General features: G+C 45.9%; 1 protein-coding gene across 1 annotated transcript in view; it reads left to right on the top strand.

Moving 5' to 3' along the window:
- The window catches only part of DDHD1 (DDHD domain containing 1), a gene marked incomplete at both ends in the record, with an annotated part of 59,366 nt that overhangs the window by 26,032 nt on the left and 17,519 nt on the right, over positions 1–15,815 (top strand). Inside the window, 3 exons of the mRNA XM_084270768.1 lie at positions 360–507; positions 9,044–9,150; positions 9,282–9,388. Coding sequence (XP_084126894.1) covers positions 360–507; positions 9,044–9,150; positions 9,282–9,388 — 362 coding nt within the window. The remainder of the gene's footprint in view (positions 1–359; positions 508–9,043; positions 9,151–9,281; positions 9,389–15,815) is intronic.

Below are 15,815 nucleotides of genomic sequence, written 5' to 3'. Positions count from 1 at the left end.
ACGTAAAGAGGTTTAATGATTGAGACACACAGCAGAAGGGTCTTGTGTTGTAAAAGTGGTCAGAAAATGATACACCTCTTTGCTAAAAAGTTGTTTTCCAAAACACTTCTGCAGTTGGTTACCTTTATGGTGGAAATGGCCTAGCAATGCATTGGCTGATACAATTAATCTCACCCAGTTGCTCAAATCTCTCTGGAGTTTAAAATTGCACATATTTAAAAATACATGCTATTCCTTTATGTATCATTTTTCTCTTCAAAATACTGAAATGTTGATTTGATCTGAGAAAAATTGAGCTTCTGTCAACATATGAGACCATTGCACTTCATAACTGATCCAGGATAATGTTTTTTCTACAGCTTCAAGTAGTGGGACAAGGCTACATAGAGGCTATGTAGAAGAAGCTACGTTAGAAGACAAGCCACCACAAACTAGTCACATTGTGTTTGTTGTGCATGGTATTGGGCAGAAAATGGACCAAGGAAGGATCATCAAAAATACAGCTATGTGAGTGATTTGTGCTATTTGTAGTACCAACTTGAGCTTGCTTACAAGGCTGATGTTACAAATGACAGCAGGCCCTTTGGTTTAAGCTGCATCTCTTCCTGTTTCCTTCTCCTCCTCTCCCCCTGGGTTGTTAGTCTTTATTCTGTGGGTGTGCTCCTTTCTCTGTTAATTTGGATGGATGGACTTGATGAGAGCTGCTGCAAGCTAGAACAGCACGAAGAGCAAAGAGACATTCTGTTTTCATGGCCAGTGCTTGCCACTTAGGGGACTGGCCTGTGAATTTCCAGCAGCCATGGTCAGTGATGGCTGAGCAGGGAGAGATTTGTTTAATCAAGAGGAATTTCCCTTGTTGCTGCTGGTTGTCAGAATAGTGAAAGGGTGAAGTGTGTGTTGGTAAGAGGGGAAATGGGATGCTAGTGGGAATGTTGGCATTGCTAACAGAGCAGTTACTACATGCAGTTGGAAGGTATGGTGGTGAGTCTGCTCATGGGAGTTGGGTGTGTAGATGCCACTTGAAAAGTAAAACTTGATCCTTTCATTAAAGGCCTTTTGTGAAGGCTGGTTTGCAGATGGCTTTTGATGTGACATGAGAGCTAACTCAGAAACCCACTTAGGGTGAATGGGAAGAGAAGCTCCTGAGCTATTCACAATGCTACCCTTGGAAAGGCTTTGAATATTGGGAGGCAATTGAAAAGTCCTGATGACAGCATTGCAGGGCACAATGTGGTGTTAGGGAATGCTTCATTAGCTGAAAGAAGAGGCTAAAAAAGCATTAATTACAGACCTGTATTGCTTAGATGGTTTAGTGTGTCACAAATTGCCCCCCATTCCATTGAAGTTCACAGAAACAGGATCATACCTGGTGACTCCTGTGAGAAATGTGTGTGCAGAGCTGGGATTGCTGCTTTCCTGGTAAGAGGAACCTGTGAACCTCCCTTCAAATCCCCAGTGGCACCATAGCTCAGTGCTGATGTGCCATTGTTGTGGCATGTACCATCATGTCAGCAGGCTCTTGTGTTCCTTCAGCTGCTGTTCTGCTCTGGTGTGATAAGAATAGACCCCTTGATTTCACTGCTGGGTCACTGTAATCTCAAAACAACCACCTGCTACTCCCCACTCCCCTTGTTGTGGCACTTGGCTGCTCTTCTATTCGTGGTGTTACACAATAACAAAGGGATTCACAGCCCTTGAGAAAAAGCTGAAGTTACTCACCAAAGTAAATGTAAAAACTCCTTTGTAGGATGCAATTACACTGGAAATTCAAATACCCTAAATATATTCCACCTTGGAATCATTCAGGAATCATTTTCCTTCTCCCTACCCCAGTTTCCACTGAATGTACATATTGGGGCTGTATGGGTGGCTTAACTTCAGCTCAGGACACAGTACCAAGATACTAATTTCATAAGAAGTCCTGCTTTAATTGGCAGCCAGTGATGTGAAACCTTTCCTCTAAAAGGGAGACAAGACTTTTTGTGCTTCAATAAATCTTGCTCATATGCTCAAGAAACACCAGACAGTATTGCACAGCCTTTTAAAATGCTAATTATTGGCATAAATTGTATATTCTGTACAAAATCTGCTAATGACAGCATCCTTTTAGATTGAAGTCTTTTTTTCCCCTTTTTTTTTTAATAGTTTAAAACTTACCAGCAAGGAACATCCCATATGGTCTAGAAGTAGAAGTGTCTGCCAGGCCAGCACAGTGGCAGCTCTCACAAGCTGTACTAGCACTTTCTGTTAGCACCTTCATCTGGGATATATGTGTGGGGTTTTTTGGTTTGTTTGTGGGTTGGTGGGGGGGGGGGGTATGTTCTTTTGCATTAGGGACACAAGGAGTCAAATCTTAATGATAAGATGGATAAGGAGAAATATTTTTGGACTGTTCACACTTTAAAGTAGAAATTCAGGAGAAAAGACTTACGTGGGTCTCTTTCTTTTTTAATTTCCTTTTAATTGCACATTCTTCAGGAGGAAACCTGTAGTTGCAGCCATGCCAAATCTGTTACTTAAGCTGTAGGTGTGCTCATCGGTGTCACCACTCCTTTCTTCCCTTGTGCATCCCTGGGTACCACCAGCACATGTAGAAGGCACCACCAGCCCTCTGAGCTCATCGCTGTCTTGGGCTGCGTGCAGCTTTGAAGGACTTGGGTGTCACCTGGGAGATACATGTGCTGAGGAACATGGGGTAGGTGGGGTGTGTTGTGTCCCTTAGAAACAGAAAGTTGCTTTCAGTCCTCTCTGTGGACTCGGGGACACAGATGGGGAGAGAACAGAGATGAGGCAGGTTGTGTGAAGCAAGCTTCGTGAGACCTTGTGGGTTTTTGGTAGGGTGCCTGGAGTGAGTCTAGGATCTGTTCAGGTGCCTTCCTGGACCATCCACCAAAAATACCTCTTGTGCATTTTGTCTTTGCCATGTATGTTTATTGTTGCTGCTTTTTTGGTCCATTCTACCCTGGGATAAAACTTGGGTATTTATCACAGTCTCTGTGAGAGCAACACTTTGGTCACAGCACAAAAACATAGCCTCACCTGAACAAGTGGCACTAAAAGAACTAAAAAGAAAGAGAAAATGCAAAAATAAGGCAGATGCCAAAGTCTTGGAATACTCTGTCTGTAACCCAGACCAGTGAGAGACCCTTCCAGAGCTCATTTGATACTCTCCATCCTCAGCTTTCTGCCTCGACAAGCAATCAGCGCGGCTCCCGCGATGCATCCGCATCATTAGCCAGATCCTGTTGGTTCCAGAGGTGAAAACAGAACCCTGCTTCCAGGGTGATATAAAATGATAGGTGCTAATTTCATTAAGGAATGGAGTTCAATCTAATCACTAATGCAGTCAGACACGGTGGTTGCGGGGTGTCCTGGCAGTAGGTAAACGGAAGAGCTGCGCTTTATGGACGCTTGGACGAACAGGACTCTGGTAGATGGGACAGGAGTTTGTTTCATCACAGTGTAGTTAAACACATTTATTTTCTAAATGGAGCTCAGCAGCTGGTACAACAAGCTGCTCCTGTCAGTGCTGATATTAACTGCAGATCTTGTCTAGGAAGAGACAGTTCTTCCCCTGGGCTGGAACAGGGATTCAGCGGACCTGACATGAACAGAATAATGTGCTGGGAGCCACTGGAATAGGGGTGATTGTTTAAACAACAAGAGACTGTAGAATTATAATAGATATTCTAAAATATATTACATATAATTTTCTTTTTTTATATATATACACATTATATCTGGGGTTGGACTAGATGGTCTTTAAAGGTCCCTTCCAACCTAACACATTCTGTGATTCTGTCATTCTATGATTTCTTTGTAACATAAACTGTTATGGCATGATAGGGTGTTATTGCCCAGCTGAGAAGGACCTGGGGGTTCTGGTGGATGAGAAGCTCCCCATGAGCCAGCAGTGGCTCTTGGAGCTCAGAAGGGCGATGGGATCCTGGGCTCCATCAGCAGAGGGGTGGCAGCGGGGACAGGGAGGGGATTGTCCCTCTCTGCTCTGCCCTCCCCAGCTGGAGTCCTGTGTCCAGAGCTGGGGCACAACAGCCTTTAGAAAAATCCTCACTTGTTCTCCCTGACCTAAAGGTCAGACCTGTAGGATGGGCCCCTGCAATATCATTGCTTCCTGTGCTTGAAAATTGAATGGAGTGCTGATGTATTTCCATAATAATCTCTAATATTGTGGCACTCCTTGGCTACTCTTCCCCTAAAGCTGGAATCTGCCTGAGTCTGAATCTCCTGTTTTGATTTGAAAATTGCATTTGCCTGTGCTGCTGGCTCCTAGCACCAGAATTGCTGTCTGCACAAGCAGCAGCATCCTGGCGCTCCATCATCACCAATTACATTTTTATTGCAAGGCCCATTAGAAAGCATTTTAATTGTGGATTATCATTATAATAATTACTCCAAAATAGCTATTTTGGTAAATTTCCAGTGGTATGCAAGCCCTTACAGAGTCCAGAGCCTCTCTGAGGTCCTTCAAGGCATTAAATATGTGCTGCTGGAGTCTTAAATGAAGATTTCCTGTAAATTTTTTCCTACAATTTTTAGCTTTTCAGGTATTTGGTAGTTTTGCTTATTTTCCACGCTGCATGCTTGTTTTCTGTTCTTCTGTGCTGGTAATAATTGCATGTTTTGCTGAAATTAAGTATCCAAATGGTGAAAATTGTCCTACAGGTTTCAACTTGAGCTTGTCTCTACAAGAAGTTCAGCCCAAGAGGTAAAAGGTGATAGCTAGGGCAGTAAGTGCTTTCGTAAGAGCTTGTTTTGTGTACACTTATTAATCACCTAACACATGGCTGCGTATTGGATGGAAGCTGTAACAGCTTGTTTAGAAGTTAGATGTATCTCTGGGTTGGTTCTCATTCCTGTCCCCCCTCCCCAACCCACATTTCTGCCCCTTCCCTGCCTGCACCAGCCAGTGGTACTGGTCCTGTTGTAAGCTGGGGTGCTGCAATTGGTCCACAAAACATGGAATCCCATCTGGAAGATCAGAGAATCACAGAGCTGTAGGGGTTGGAGGGGACCTCCAGAGCCCATCAGTCCAACCCCCTGCCCAAGCAGGGTCCCTGGGACAGGGCACACAGGTCGGTGTCCAGAACAGAATCATAGAGTAAGATAGGAGTGAGTGGCAAGGAGGGAGGGTATGATGAGGAGGACAGGGAATGCCTAATCTGCTTCATGCTGAGGCAGCATCTCACTGGGGAGCAACCTCACTGCAGTTTGGGAAGCAGAACTAGGGAGGGAGGCACTCATGCTTGGGGCTCCTGGATCTCCACAGGATCTCAAGGATCCCATCTTCAGCTAACCAAGCAGCTTGAGTTGCTTTGATCGCGCCGGGTCCCATTATTCTTGCACAGGATGAGGTGTGAGTCACAGCCTTGCTTGTGCTGCTTGCATCCTGCAACTCCCCTGTTCTCTTCAGCAGAAACATGAGCCTCTGTATGTCCTGGAGCAGAGATCCTGATGTGTTCTGGTCAGAGAGCAGGCGAATATCTGCAGAGCAGTGGCAGAAGATGACTCATGTCTTGCAGTTGCTCTTTGAGGTCTGTGTAGAGTGAGACTTGAGTTTGCATTTCTGTGGTGCAGCGACGTGTGTGCAACCAGCTTCCCTTTCACTTCCTCTGGCTTGAGCAGGCCTTGGTTTTTATCACTTGTTCCACTCTGACTTGTCAAATTTAGCTTCCACAAGCCCTGAGTTTCCTCACTAGCTTGTGATATCCCTCACAGAGGCAGCAAGGGTTGTCCTCCGTTTGAAGGAGCTCCAGGGAGGTGGAAGCACCTGGGGATTGCTTTAGAGCGGCCAGAACCCCATCAGGGATCCAGTTTTACAGGCAGTAGCAAGAGTTAGAGGGTTTTCATGGGGACATCCCTTCGCTCTGACACTTAAATTACGAGTTCAGAGTAAGCTGGCTGGTGTAATGCTTTTTAAATTAAAAACCATTCCCCTTTTCTTGGCTGTGGAGCATCAGACCGAAGAGACTCTGTGAAGACAACTTGGGAATAAAGTGAGTGACATCTTCAAGCCTTCAGGCATTTTGCTCCTTTACCAGCTGTCAAGGTCATTTAATACAATTTGTGAACTAGCTGAAGCTAACTTGTTTGTAGCTCTCCAGTTTTTAATGTCACGTTTGGGAACGCTCCACAAGAGTAAAATTAGTAGCATAACACAGCAATAACCATAAATATGTTAATATAGCCTTGGAATACACTCGTTTGAGCAAGGATCTATACCCATGAAAGTATGGGTTTATTATTTATTATTTTAATCAGAGAAAGGCAGCCAAGCACAATTTATTTACAGTAAGCCTCAAAGTATCTATTTCAGGCCATTATTTCTTGTATGGAAAATAGGAGGATGTCAGAATGCTTTCTAAGGTGTGCCTCACAGCTGTACCAGACTGATTCTTTTCTTTCTTCGAAAAAAAGAACAGATTTTAGTGTTTTGATGTATAGATTTAAGTAATTGTTGCTCTGGGGTCAGTATTTCAACATCCATTTGTGTTGGGAAGGAGAATTCTCTGCTTGTTTAGATGAGGATTTGTTACTTCAGCTGGTGTTAATTTAGTGAGTGAGTGGAGGGACTTGGCATCTAATAAAACAGCTGAAAATATTTATAAAAAAACAGAAGAAGGGAAAAAACACAAGACTGGGTAGCAGAAGAGCTAAGCATGTGTATCAGGTGTATGTTCTGGGGGGTTGGGTGTGAGCAATCACACTGCTATTTTTATGAGACTTTCTAATATAAAGTCATTGATCAAAATCAGTGGGAGATGTTGAACAGTGCCATTTGCTCCAAGAATGTGGGAATCATTCTCGTGGGGTGTTTCAATGCCGCTGTGATTCCTGGCCCAGAAGACTGGGGTAAAATAATGAGAGAGAGAAGAAATTTGGGGCTGATGGTGGGAGGTGGGGGAACCCTCAAGGTCTGAATAAAATTAGGTTTTGTATTTCATGAAATTTTGGCTAAGGACACAAAGCTGGCACAACTTTTAGGAGGAGGCTTGAAGCTTTTCCCAAAGGCATTGCCAGAAAGCTTTCATCTCAGCTGGCCACCGTCCTCCACACAGAGAAAGTTAAACTGACCTGGCACAGGACCAGGGAGTGTTCATGTACATGGCAGGTCCCTAAGTTTCATCTGATGTTGTTCAGACCGGTGTGTTTCTCTTCTTGTTTGGTTGCTCAGGGAATGTATTTACTGAACCTTTATCTTGAGAATCCAGAAATCCTGTGCAGCTGAAGTTGGGCTCTCAAATAGTTGTGCTGCTAGAGGTGCGTTGGGTGCGGTGGTGGGGCGGCAGGTTCTTCTGTGCCTTGCAAGGCTGGGTCAGTTCAGGCCTTAAATTAACCCTGATTTAAGCCAGTCCTCTTGCTGATATTTTTATTTTGTCTTTTCTCATCATGGGAAGGATGCTCTGCTTTACTTAAACCTTTGCCATCTTGTTGGCCTGGAGACTAGGAGGGCAATAAAAACAGGTTTTAAAACTAGAGCTGCTGATCAGTTGCATTTCTTGTCTGTTTGGTCAGGGCTTTGGAAGAAGGCGTATTCCTTGCCCTTCTTCTTGCCCTTCTTCTTTCTCTTCTTGCCTTGTCCCCTCCTCATCAGAAAGCAGGTGTTACTTAGGGAACAGTAATTAAGAAATTTGGTACATCATTCATCTACTTTTTTAGTGGCATAATGTGCTGTTCCTGGGGGGAAAAAAAAACATGATAAGAAGAAGAATTAATTATCTTTGTAGAAAATGTTTTTGCAAGGCATTGCCTTTCATACCTCTTCCTCTGTGAAGTGTGTTCCTCTCTTGCTGTACAGCTGAAATAAAAGCATAGAAGGCATTATGCTTGAAGCCACCATGACATCTCTCTGCAGCCCTCAGGAGCTGAAGATGGTGGTTGAAATTCATCCCTGTGTCTGTTCCACTGGGCACATCTGCCTTCACCCTAGCAAGCCACATCCTGGTGGCACGACAGCCACACCAAGAGATAAGAGCAAATTCTGTCATTACTTTGTCCTTTTATCTGTATGGTCACTTCTGGTGGCGACATCTTGGAGATTTGGAAAGCTCCAGACTTCATCTCACAGCCACCTGCTGTGACTTTGTTTTCAGGGTGGCTGAAACTCCAGACAGGGGTTTCGCAGAGCTGTCTAGAGGGAATTGCCATGTCAGTCAAATGGAGCATCTTAAGCAATGACTGTCACAGGTGTCGGTAGTGATTTAAGCTGAACTGCCTCGTTTGTGTTGAAGAGGAACAGAAGAGCATGAATATGTACAAGAAGAGCACCTCAGCTAAGCAGTTAGACTTACTAAACCACATCTGGTCTGGTAGAAGTACAGATGGGAGATCAATATCATCACACCTTTAGTTGCAGCAATCATTAAAAGGGGTTGCTTTGACAATAGTAAAAAAAACCCAAAACATCTTTAAGTCTGGGTTTTGCCTCAGAAATAAAACCCTCTGATGCTTGGAACTGGGAACCAGTTGCTGGCAACCCAGCGTCGCTGCCCCTCGGTTAGATTTAGTTGGTTGGGGTCATTGTCAAAGGTGGGAATGATGTTGGGACCAGATTGGGAGGGGAATCAACTTGTTCAAAGGGTAGATAATGGCAGCACAAGGGTGATGGAGTGAAGCTGAAGGAGGGAAGGGTTAGATGAGATATTAGGGGGAAGTTCTGTACAGAGAGAGTGGTGAGGGGCTGGAAGGGGCTGCCCAGAGAGGGGGTGGGTGCCCCGTCCCTGGGGGTGTTCAAGGCCAGGTTGGCTGGGGCCCTGGGCAACCTTGTGTAGCTCCAGGGCTGGAGGTTGGTGTCCCTGCCTGTGGCAGGGGGTTGGAGCTCTGTGACCCTTGGGGTCCCTTCCACCCCAGACCAGTCCAGGATTCTATGAAACTCATGAGGTGAGGTAACTGCCTACATCAGTAAGCATGCATTGCCATACTGGAACAGTAGAAATATGTTGTCCCCAGATCCATGGGCTTTATTTGATAAGAGCACTAATAGCAGTCTTTACAGGAACATATTCTTTTTCTCCCTTTTTTGCAGGATGAGGGATACTGCAAGAAAAGTAGAAGAAAAATATTTTTCCAATCTCGCGACGCACGTTGAATTCCTCCCGGTTGAATGGAGATCAAAACTTACCCTGGATGGAGGTACATCTTTCCTCACTGGTTCTTCCCCACAAGTTCCATGCCATGGTCTCTGTATGCACCTTGTTTGGATCTTCTTCTTCCACATGTTACTCAGGTCTCTTTCTTCTTGGGTTTGGTGGGGTTTTTTCCAGACACAGTTGACTCCATTACTCCAGATAAAGTACGAGGATTAAGGGACATGCTGAACAGCAGCGCCATGGACATCATGTATTATACAAGTCCTCTTTACAGAGATGAAGTAAGTGTGGTCTTCTGTAAGTTCTACTAGATCTGGGCCTAGAGGCTGAAACAAACTGGGCTTAGGCATGTAAGGAAAGTTTCCTTTGGAGAGACCCCGTGTGAAGAATAATGCCAGGACACGATGGTCATTCATAATCAAAATAAAGAGATTTAAAAGTGAGAGGAGCAGAGGAACAGCCAAAAGTACAACCAGTGTAATTTGTTTAGAGCAGAAGTGGCCGAGATGGGTCTGTATCAGCAGCTTAGAAAGACAATGTTTTTTATGGTGTTTTCAGAGTGATGGGAGAGCACAAACCTGAGATTCTTCATCCCTCTTGCAAAATCTGTGTGTATTTGTCATTTCATCTGTGTTGGATGGGACAGCAGCATGTGTAAACATGCCCAAGGCAGCTTTAATGTCTTTGTGTACACTTGCCTTGCAGGAAAAACAAGACTGCCCTCAGTTACCTGTTCATATAGTGGAAGTTCCCACCTTACCTTGCCACGTCTGTGTAGCCACACGTGTGCTTTGGTCTGCGTAGCTGTAGAATCACCCCAATAACCAGAGGGCAAAATAAATAAACTTGAATAAATGACGCAGTAGCCTGTCCTGGATACAATAGATACTCCAGTTCTGGGCTCCCTGGTACAAAAAAGGCAGGGATCTCCTGGAGAGAGTCCAGTGGAGGCTGTAAAGGTGATTAAAGGCCTGGAGCATCTCCCCTGGGAGGAAAGGCTGAGGGACCTGGGGCTGTTCAGCCTGCAGAGAAGAGACTGAGAGGGGATCTGATCAATGGGGATCAATAGCTGAAGGGTGGGACACAGGGGGCCATGGGCAGCCTCTGCTCAGTGTCTGTGGGGACAGGACAAGGGGTGATGGGCTCAAGCTGGAGCACAGGGAGTTCCCCCCCAATGTGGGGAAGAACTTCTTCCCAGTGAGGGTGAGGGAGCCCTGGGACAGGCTGCCCAGGGGGTGTGGAGTCTCCTTCTCTGGAGAGATTCCAGCGCCTCTGGACACCGACCTGTGTGCCCTGTCCCAGGGACCCTGCTTGGGCAGGGGGTTGGACTGATGGGCTCTGGGGTCCCTTCCAAGCCCTACAGCTCTGTGACTCTGTGAAACACGCAGAGTGCGTCACCCCTATAGCATCCTTTGCGTCACGCGTCCTGGAACCCCCATGGGGATGTTTTGGGATTAGTTTCTATAGACATTGTTGGGGTTTTTTTCCTGTATTGACTGTGTTATGGAGCAATGATACACTTGTTGCAGCCTTGGTGCTCTGTGTGTGGTTAGATTAGGGTGGGGAGAGCTTTTCAACGTTTACCTGTGGATTTGGTGGTACCTTTCACTAACATGCGGTACGTACAAGCCCTTCAGACTGACGATATCCATTTCAACCCTACACTACCTAATAATACTTCTTTTCCTGATAGGAGCAGTGGTGGGGAGATCACTATCAAGCTTCCAACACGAGTGATAGGCGTAACCAAAAGCTCTGCCTCTCTTGTTGCTCAGAAATGCAGACTTTTTGTTCAGGGCTCCTGGATTCTCTGCTTTGCATCAGGTTTTTCTGCCTGTTGTGGAACTGAGGCCAACAGGAACTTTTGTAGCAAGTGATGAAAACTCCAATGGCAGCTTTAAAATAGATTTTTTTATTTATTTTAACTGTGTTAGAGGCTTGGCATGCCCGTGGGCATCTTACTAATCTTATGGATTAGTGAGTAACATTCAGGCATGCTGGCCAGCAACGCATGAGGAATTGAATTCATTGCTCAGTGGAACTGTAGTCGTGCAGGTATGTGGCCATCCCTCAAGTACAAAACCAGACAAATACAGCAAGTGTGCTGGTTCAGTTCCTTGAGCTGGATGAAGGGATTGAATGTTCCCTCACTAGGTTTGCAGATGACACTAAGCTGGGAGGAGGTGTTGCTCCCTCAGCTGCAGAGTTGGCAGGGAGTCATCAGAGATGTGAGTTCTTATTCGAGTCTCCTTGTTTGATTAGAAGTTGTGGAAAGCTCATAGTTACTCAATAATTTGTGTATATTTTTATACCTTTTATTTTGCCTTTACCAATGAAAAGGAGGCTTGGTTTGGTTTGGAGGGTTTTTTTGTTACTCTTCCTTATTCCACTGAATTTTCTGCCACCTAACTCTGCAGAGTTTAAGCATGATAGGATCAAGTCAGGCATTCCTGTGGCAGAACACTTGGGTTTTTTCCCCATGTTCAATGTAGGAGCCATTTTTGGGATACTCTGCTCACATTCTTTGTGTTCTGTGGGCAGTCCTAATGCTTTCCACCCAGAAATCCAAAGAGTATCTCAAAAGGAGCTAATTGAACTTGGCTGAGCCCTTGTGAATCTGTGCAGGGAGCTCAGCCTCCACAAGAGTGAAGCTGCTGCTCACCTGCCAGCACTCAATGGTACTTGGATAGGAATTTTCTACTTCCAAGCATTTTCCCCACATCTGGAAGTAGCCTAACTGCTTCTTTAAAGGTTTTGACCACTCTTTGAACAGCTCTGTGTGGAATTTGCAAGTGGGTAGTTGCTATCTTCTTTCAGGGGGGAAAGGCCTTGTTGTATGGGCTTTCATCTGAGGTAGCAGTGAGCTGTTCTGGGTATAGCTGGATCGCTCTGCTAAGCGTTATGGGAGCGTGGTGGGTGACCCTCCCTCTGATATCAAGTGTTGTTCTTCTGCAGCACAGTAGGAGAACATCCAAATGGTGCCTCTGACTTCTGACGTGTAACAGGATACCAGGCAGGAATTAATAATTCAGTTACAGCCCTCTGAACATCTCAGCCTGGTCTCAGAGTGCAGTCTGGAGGATGTCTACAGCCAAAGGATTGAGCTGTGGCATTTCACACTGAATCACCAGGTTGGAAAAGACTTTTGAGATCATCAAGTCCAACCGTCCCTGTCCTGTGCTAAACCAGATCCCTGAGCACCTCATCTCCCCTCTGTTAAACACACCCAGGGGTGGGGACTCAGCCCCCTCCCTGGGCAGCCTGTGCCACAGCCCCACAGCCCTGCCAGGGAAGAACTTTTTTCTAATATCTAACCTGAACCTTTTGTGTGTGGCTGCAGGGCAGTTGTGCTGTGCAGGGCCTCATCTATGCAGCAGTCATGGAATCATTAAGATTGGAAAAGACCTCTGAGATCCTCAGGGTCAACCATCAACCCAACACCACCATTCCCAGTGACCCACAATCCTTCTTTAAACATTGCACAGACAGTAAGGCAAACCAGTAAATCAGTATTTTGATGCACATGGGCTGCTTTCTAAATGAATCATTTCAAACTTGGTTCTGACCTTGCCAGTGCCAACTGTGATAACGTAACCTTGGGGTTCAGCATCTTCAGTGCAGGCCTCGGATTCACATCTCTGTCACCATAGCTTCATATTTCTTTAATAATAGATGGCTGTAACAGAGTTCAAAAAGAGGGATTGATGCATAGGAAATTCAGTGTTGTCACCTTCGTTATGTTCAGGGGTTATTTTACCCATCTTACTTGCAGGCTAATTGTAGTTTTGTAAATTATTGATACACATCTTGGCAGAAAATGCCTTTAGTGCAGGATAAATATTATTTGCATCCATCATCTTAAGATCTCTGAAGATTTAGTGCAAATATTGCAATAGCCTCAGAAGATTAGTTGCTCCTTTCAGCAATACGAGGCGAGTGTTTAATGTGTGTTTGGAAACGAGGGGGAAGTGAGGCAGGAAACATTTAACTGAGACTATTTCAACGCTGGGTTTGCTGCTTCTGTTGAATCCAATAGTCAAGGAGCTGCTTGGCAGCACTTTCATGGCTTGCTTAATTCATCTGATTGTTCTAGAGTGGTGAGGGGCTGGAAGGGGCTGCCCAGAGAGGGGGTGGGTGCCCCGTCCCTGGGGGTGTTCAAGGCCAGGTTGGCTGGGGCCCTGGGCAACCTTGTGTAGCTCCAGGCCTGGAGGTTGGTGTCCCTGCCTGTGACCCTTGGGGTCCCTCCCAGCCCAGACCAGTCTGTGATTCTGTGATTCTTGGATGTGTTCTCAGCTTTATAAAGTGATAGGTCAGTGAGGCAGCCTGCACCCAAACTCAGCCTGGAGCACAGTGCCGTGGTCAGAAATGGACTCGGCTGCCTGTTCCAACAGAAGGAGGGGCACTGGGAGAGAGACTGGGGCTGGGCAGCTCTTTCCCATGCCATCCCTGAGGCACGCAGCCATTCCTGCCTGTTCACACTGCTGAGTCTCATTCTGGCCTCTCATCTGTTGTTGTGACACTTCCCTGGCACCCTGCAGTGATGCCATCGCTGACAACTGTTGTCTGCAGGGGGGCCAGCAGCCTGGCTGGCTGCGCTGCCGCGTTCTGCTGCTTCACATCAGACCAGCACTCCTTGTCTGTGCTTTCACGGTCCTTTACAGCCCACCCTTGAGCTGCAGGTCTTACCTTGGCTTTTAAGGACCCCCTTAAGGTCCTTGTAAGGAGCACACACCTCCTTCTTGCCTGCTTGCTGAATTTCAAACGAGTTTCTTCTTCCTCTTGAAGTTCTCTTGGCATTTGGAGGGAGCTGCTTGCAAAACTCCCTGTTCCTCAGATCTCCTTAAAATTCCGTTCCCACACAGCCTACTGGAACAGTCGTGCTGTTGAAGCTGGAGGGGTGCAGAGGTCAGGTTTCCTACTCTCCCTTGTCATATGGAGCTGTCTGTTTCTTGCTGTGTGGCTTATTTTTTTTCTCTTAGACTTTTCTGGGCAGGAAAATACAAACACTGGTAGATGTTTCTCTACATCTGCAGCATCCTTGGGCTGAAGCTAAACTAAAGGGAGGAAGGGATTTGCTGTGGTTGTTCTTTTGATGAAATGGGAAGTGTTCCCTTTGTTAGGGTGGTTGGGTCGGTTCAGTAGTGGAAGGATAAGCATGCTGTGTTCCACTGGTCCTTCTGCCAGAGCTGTGGGGAGCAAAGCCAACACTGGCAGTGGGAGCAGCGAGCTGGGTTTGTGGGAGCAGCTGCATGGGGGGGGGGGGAATATCTTTTGTGGGATAGTTGAGCTTGTTTCACCCGTGGGAGAAGCCTTAGGGGATGGTAATAGGGGTTAGGAAGCAAACTCTGGCCTTTCTGTGGGGAAAGCCGTGCTGAAAGCCCTGCTGGGGTTGCTGCCAAGGATCAGCCCTGCTGCGGGGGCTGCAGAAATGGCTCTTGGTGAAAGTTCAGTCCTGCTGGTCCCCGGAATGAGGTGGGAACTGGGGGGGAAGAGGCAAGAGGAGAGATGGAAATAGGGAGAGGTCTGGTCGTGTTGCATTCCACTGCTGCATCCCCCTTTCACAGATGATTTCTGCTTTCCTGTTTTCAGGAGGAAACAGCAGGTGCTTCCTAAGCTCAGAATAGATCCTATGGATCAGCAGCCGATGAGGGTTGACAGAAGCACAGGGGAAACTGGTGGGGAAAAGGGCTCCTTTGGCCAGGAAGTCGTTGGGTGGAGATGCAGGAGAAGCTGTCAGCCAGCTCTGGGTGAGCAAAAAGACAAGCTGTGGATTAAAACACAAAAACCCCCACCACAACCTTGATTCTTACACAGTTTGGTTAATTACAGCAATGCCATTTTGGAGAGAAAATTTGCTAAGCAGCACTATTTTTCAGGTTTAGTTCCAGTGGAAAAAGTCACTGGTTTTAACAAAAATAAAGAGGATTGATGTTGATAGAAGGTGTTTTTATATGGAGTGTTAGGATAATTGCCAGGCTGTACCCAGGAAAGAGGTTTGAAAGCACTTTACACTATGCTTTTTGGACTAAAGCCCTTTTCAAACCAAGCTCCTCTTTCACAGGTGAGAATATTCTGTGCTTTTTAAGGCTAAAAAAACAAATCAAGGTTAATTAAATATTACCTTGACTTCATATACTTCACCAAGTTATTCATTTTTTGGTGCTTAAGATGAATCCGCTTTTTATTTCTCCTTGATTTTTTCTATATATATATACAAATGCAGACATCCATGAGCACACACTGCAGGTGAGGGGGCTTCTGGTTTTGTCATAGCAACACAGCAGACAGTTGTTAGTGCCTGAAAATCCAGAGGCTTTACTACAGCTGACCACCTACTCTACAACTCAGTTAGGTCACTGGTGATTTGGAGTTCATAAAAGCCATCTCCATCAGGTGAGCCAGTCAAGTCTCCTCCACAAGCTTCCAAACATGCAGTTATTTGGAAATCCACGTACAGTTTCCTGGTTGCTCTCCATGTTTTTGCCCAGTTTCTCAGTAGTGGCACGTTTTTAAGGAGCAGGATGGTTACAGACAGGGTTGGATTCGGTGTCCAGCCAGAAGTTTCCAAGAATATTCTGTTTCATGCCCCCAGATTGAGTGAACAAGACCTTTGTAACGAAATGCTGTGATGCCAGAGGATTCCTTACTTGCTGTGTGCCCATGGGCTGTTTGGGACACTGATGTAATATCCTTCTTCCTGGAAGAGAG

This window comes from Gallinula chloropus (genome assembly GCF_964237585.1).
Source record: "Gallinula chloropus genome assembly, chromosome: 14".
NCBI lineage: Eukaryota > Metazoa > Chordata > Aves > Gruiformes > Rallidae > Gallinula > Gallinula chloropus.
Note: the sequence above shows the minus strand (reverse complement) of the source record. Positions and strands in the feature narration are given on the sequence as shown.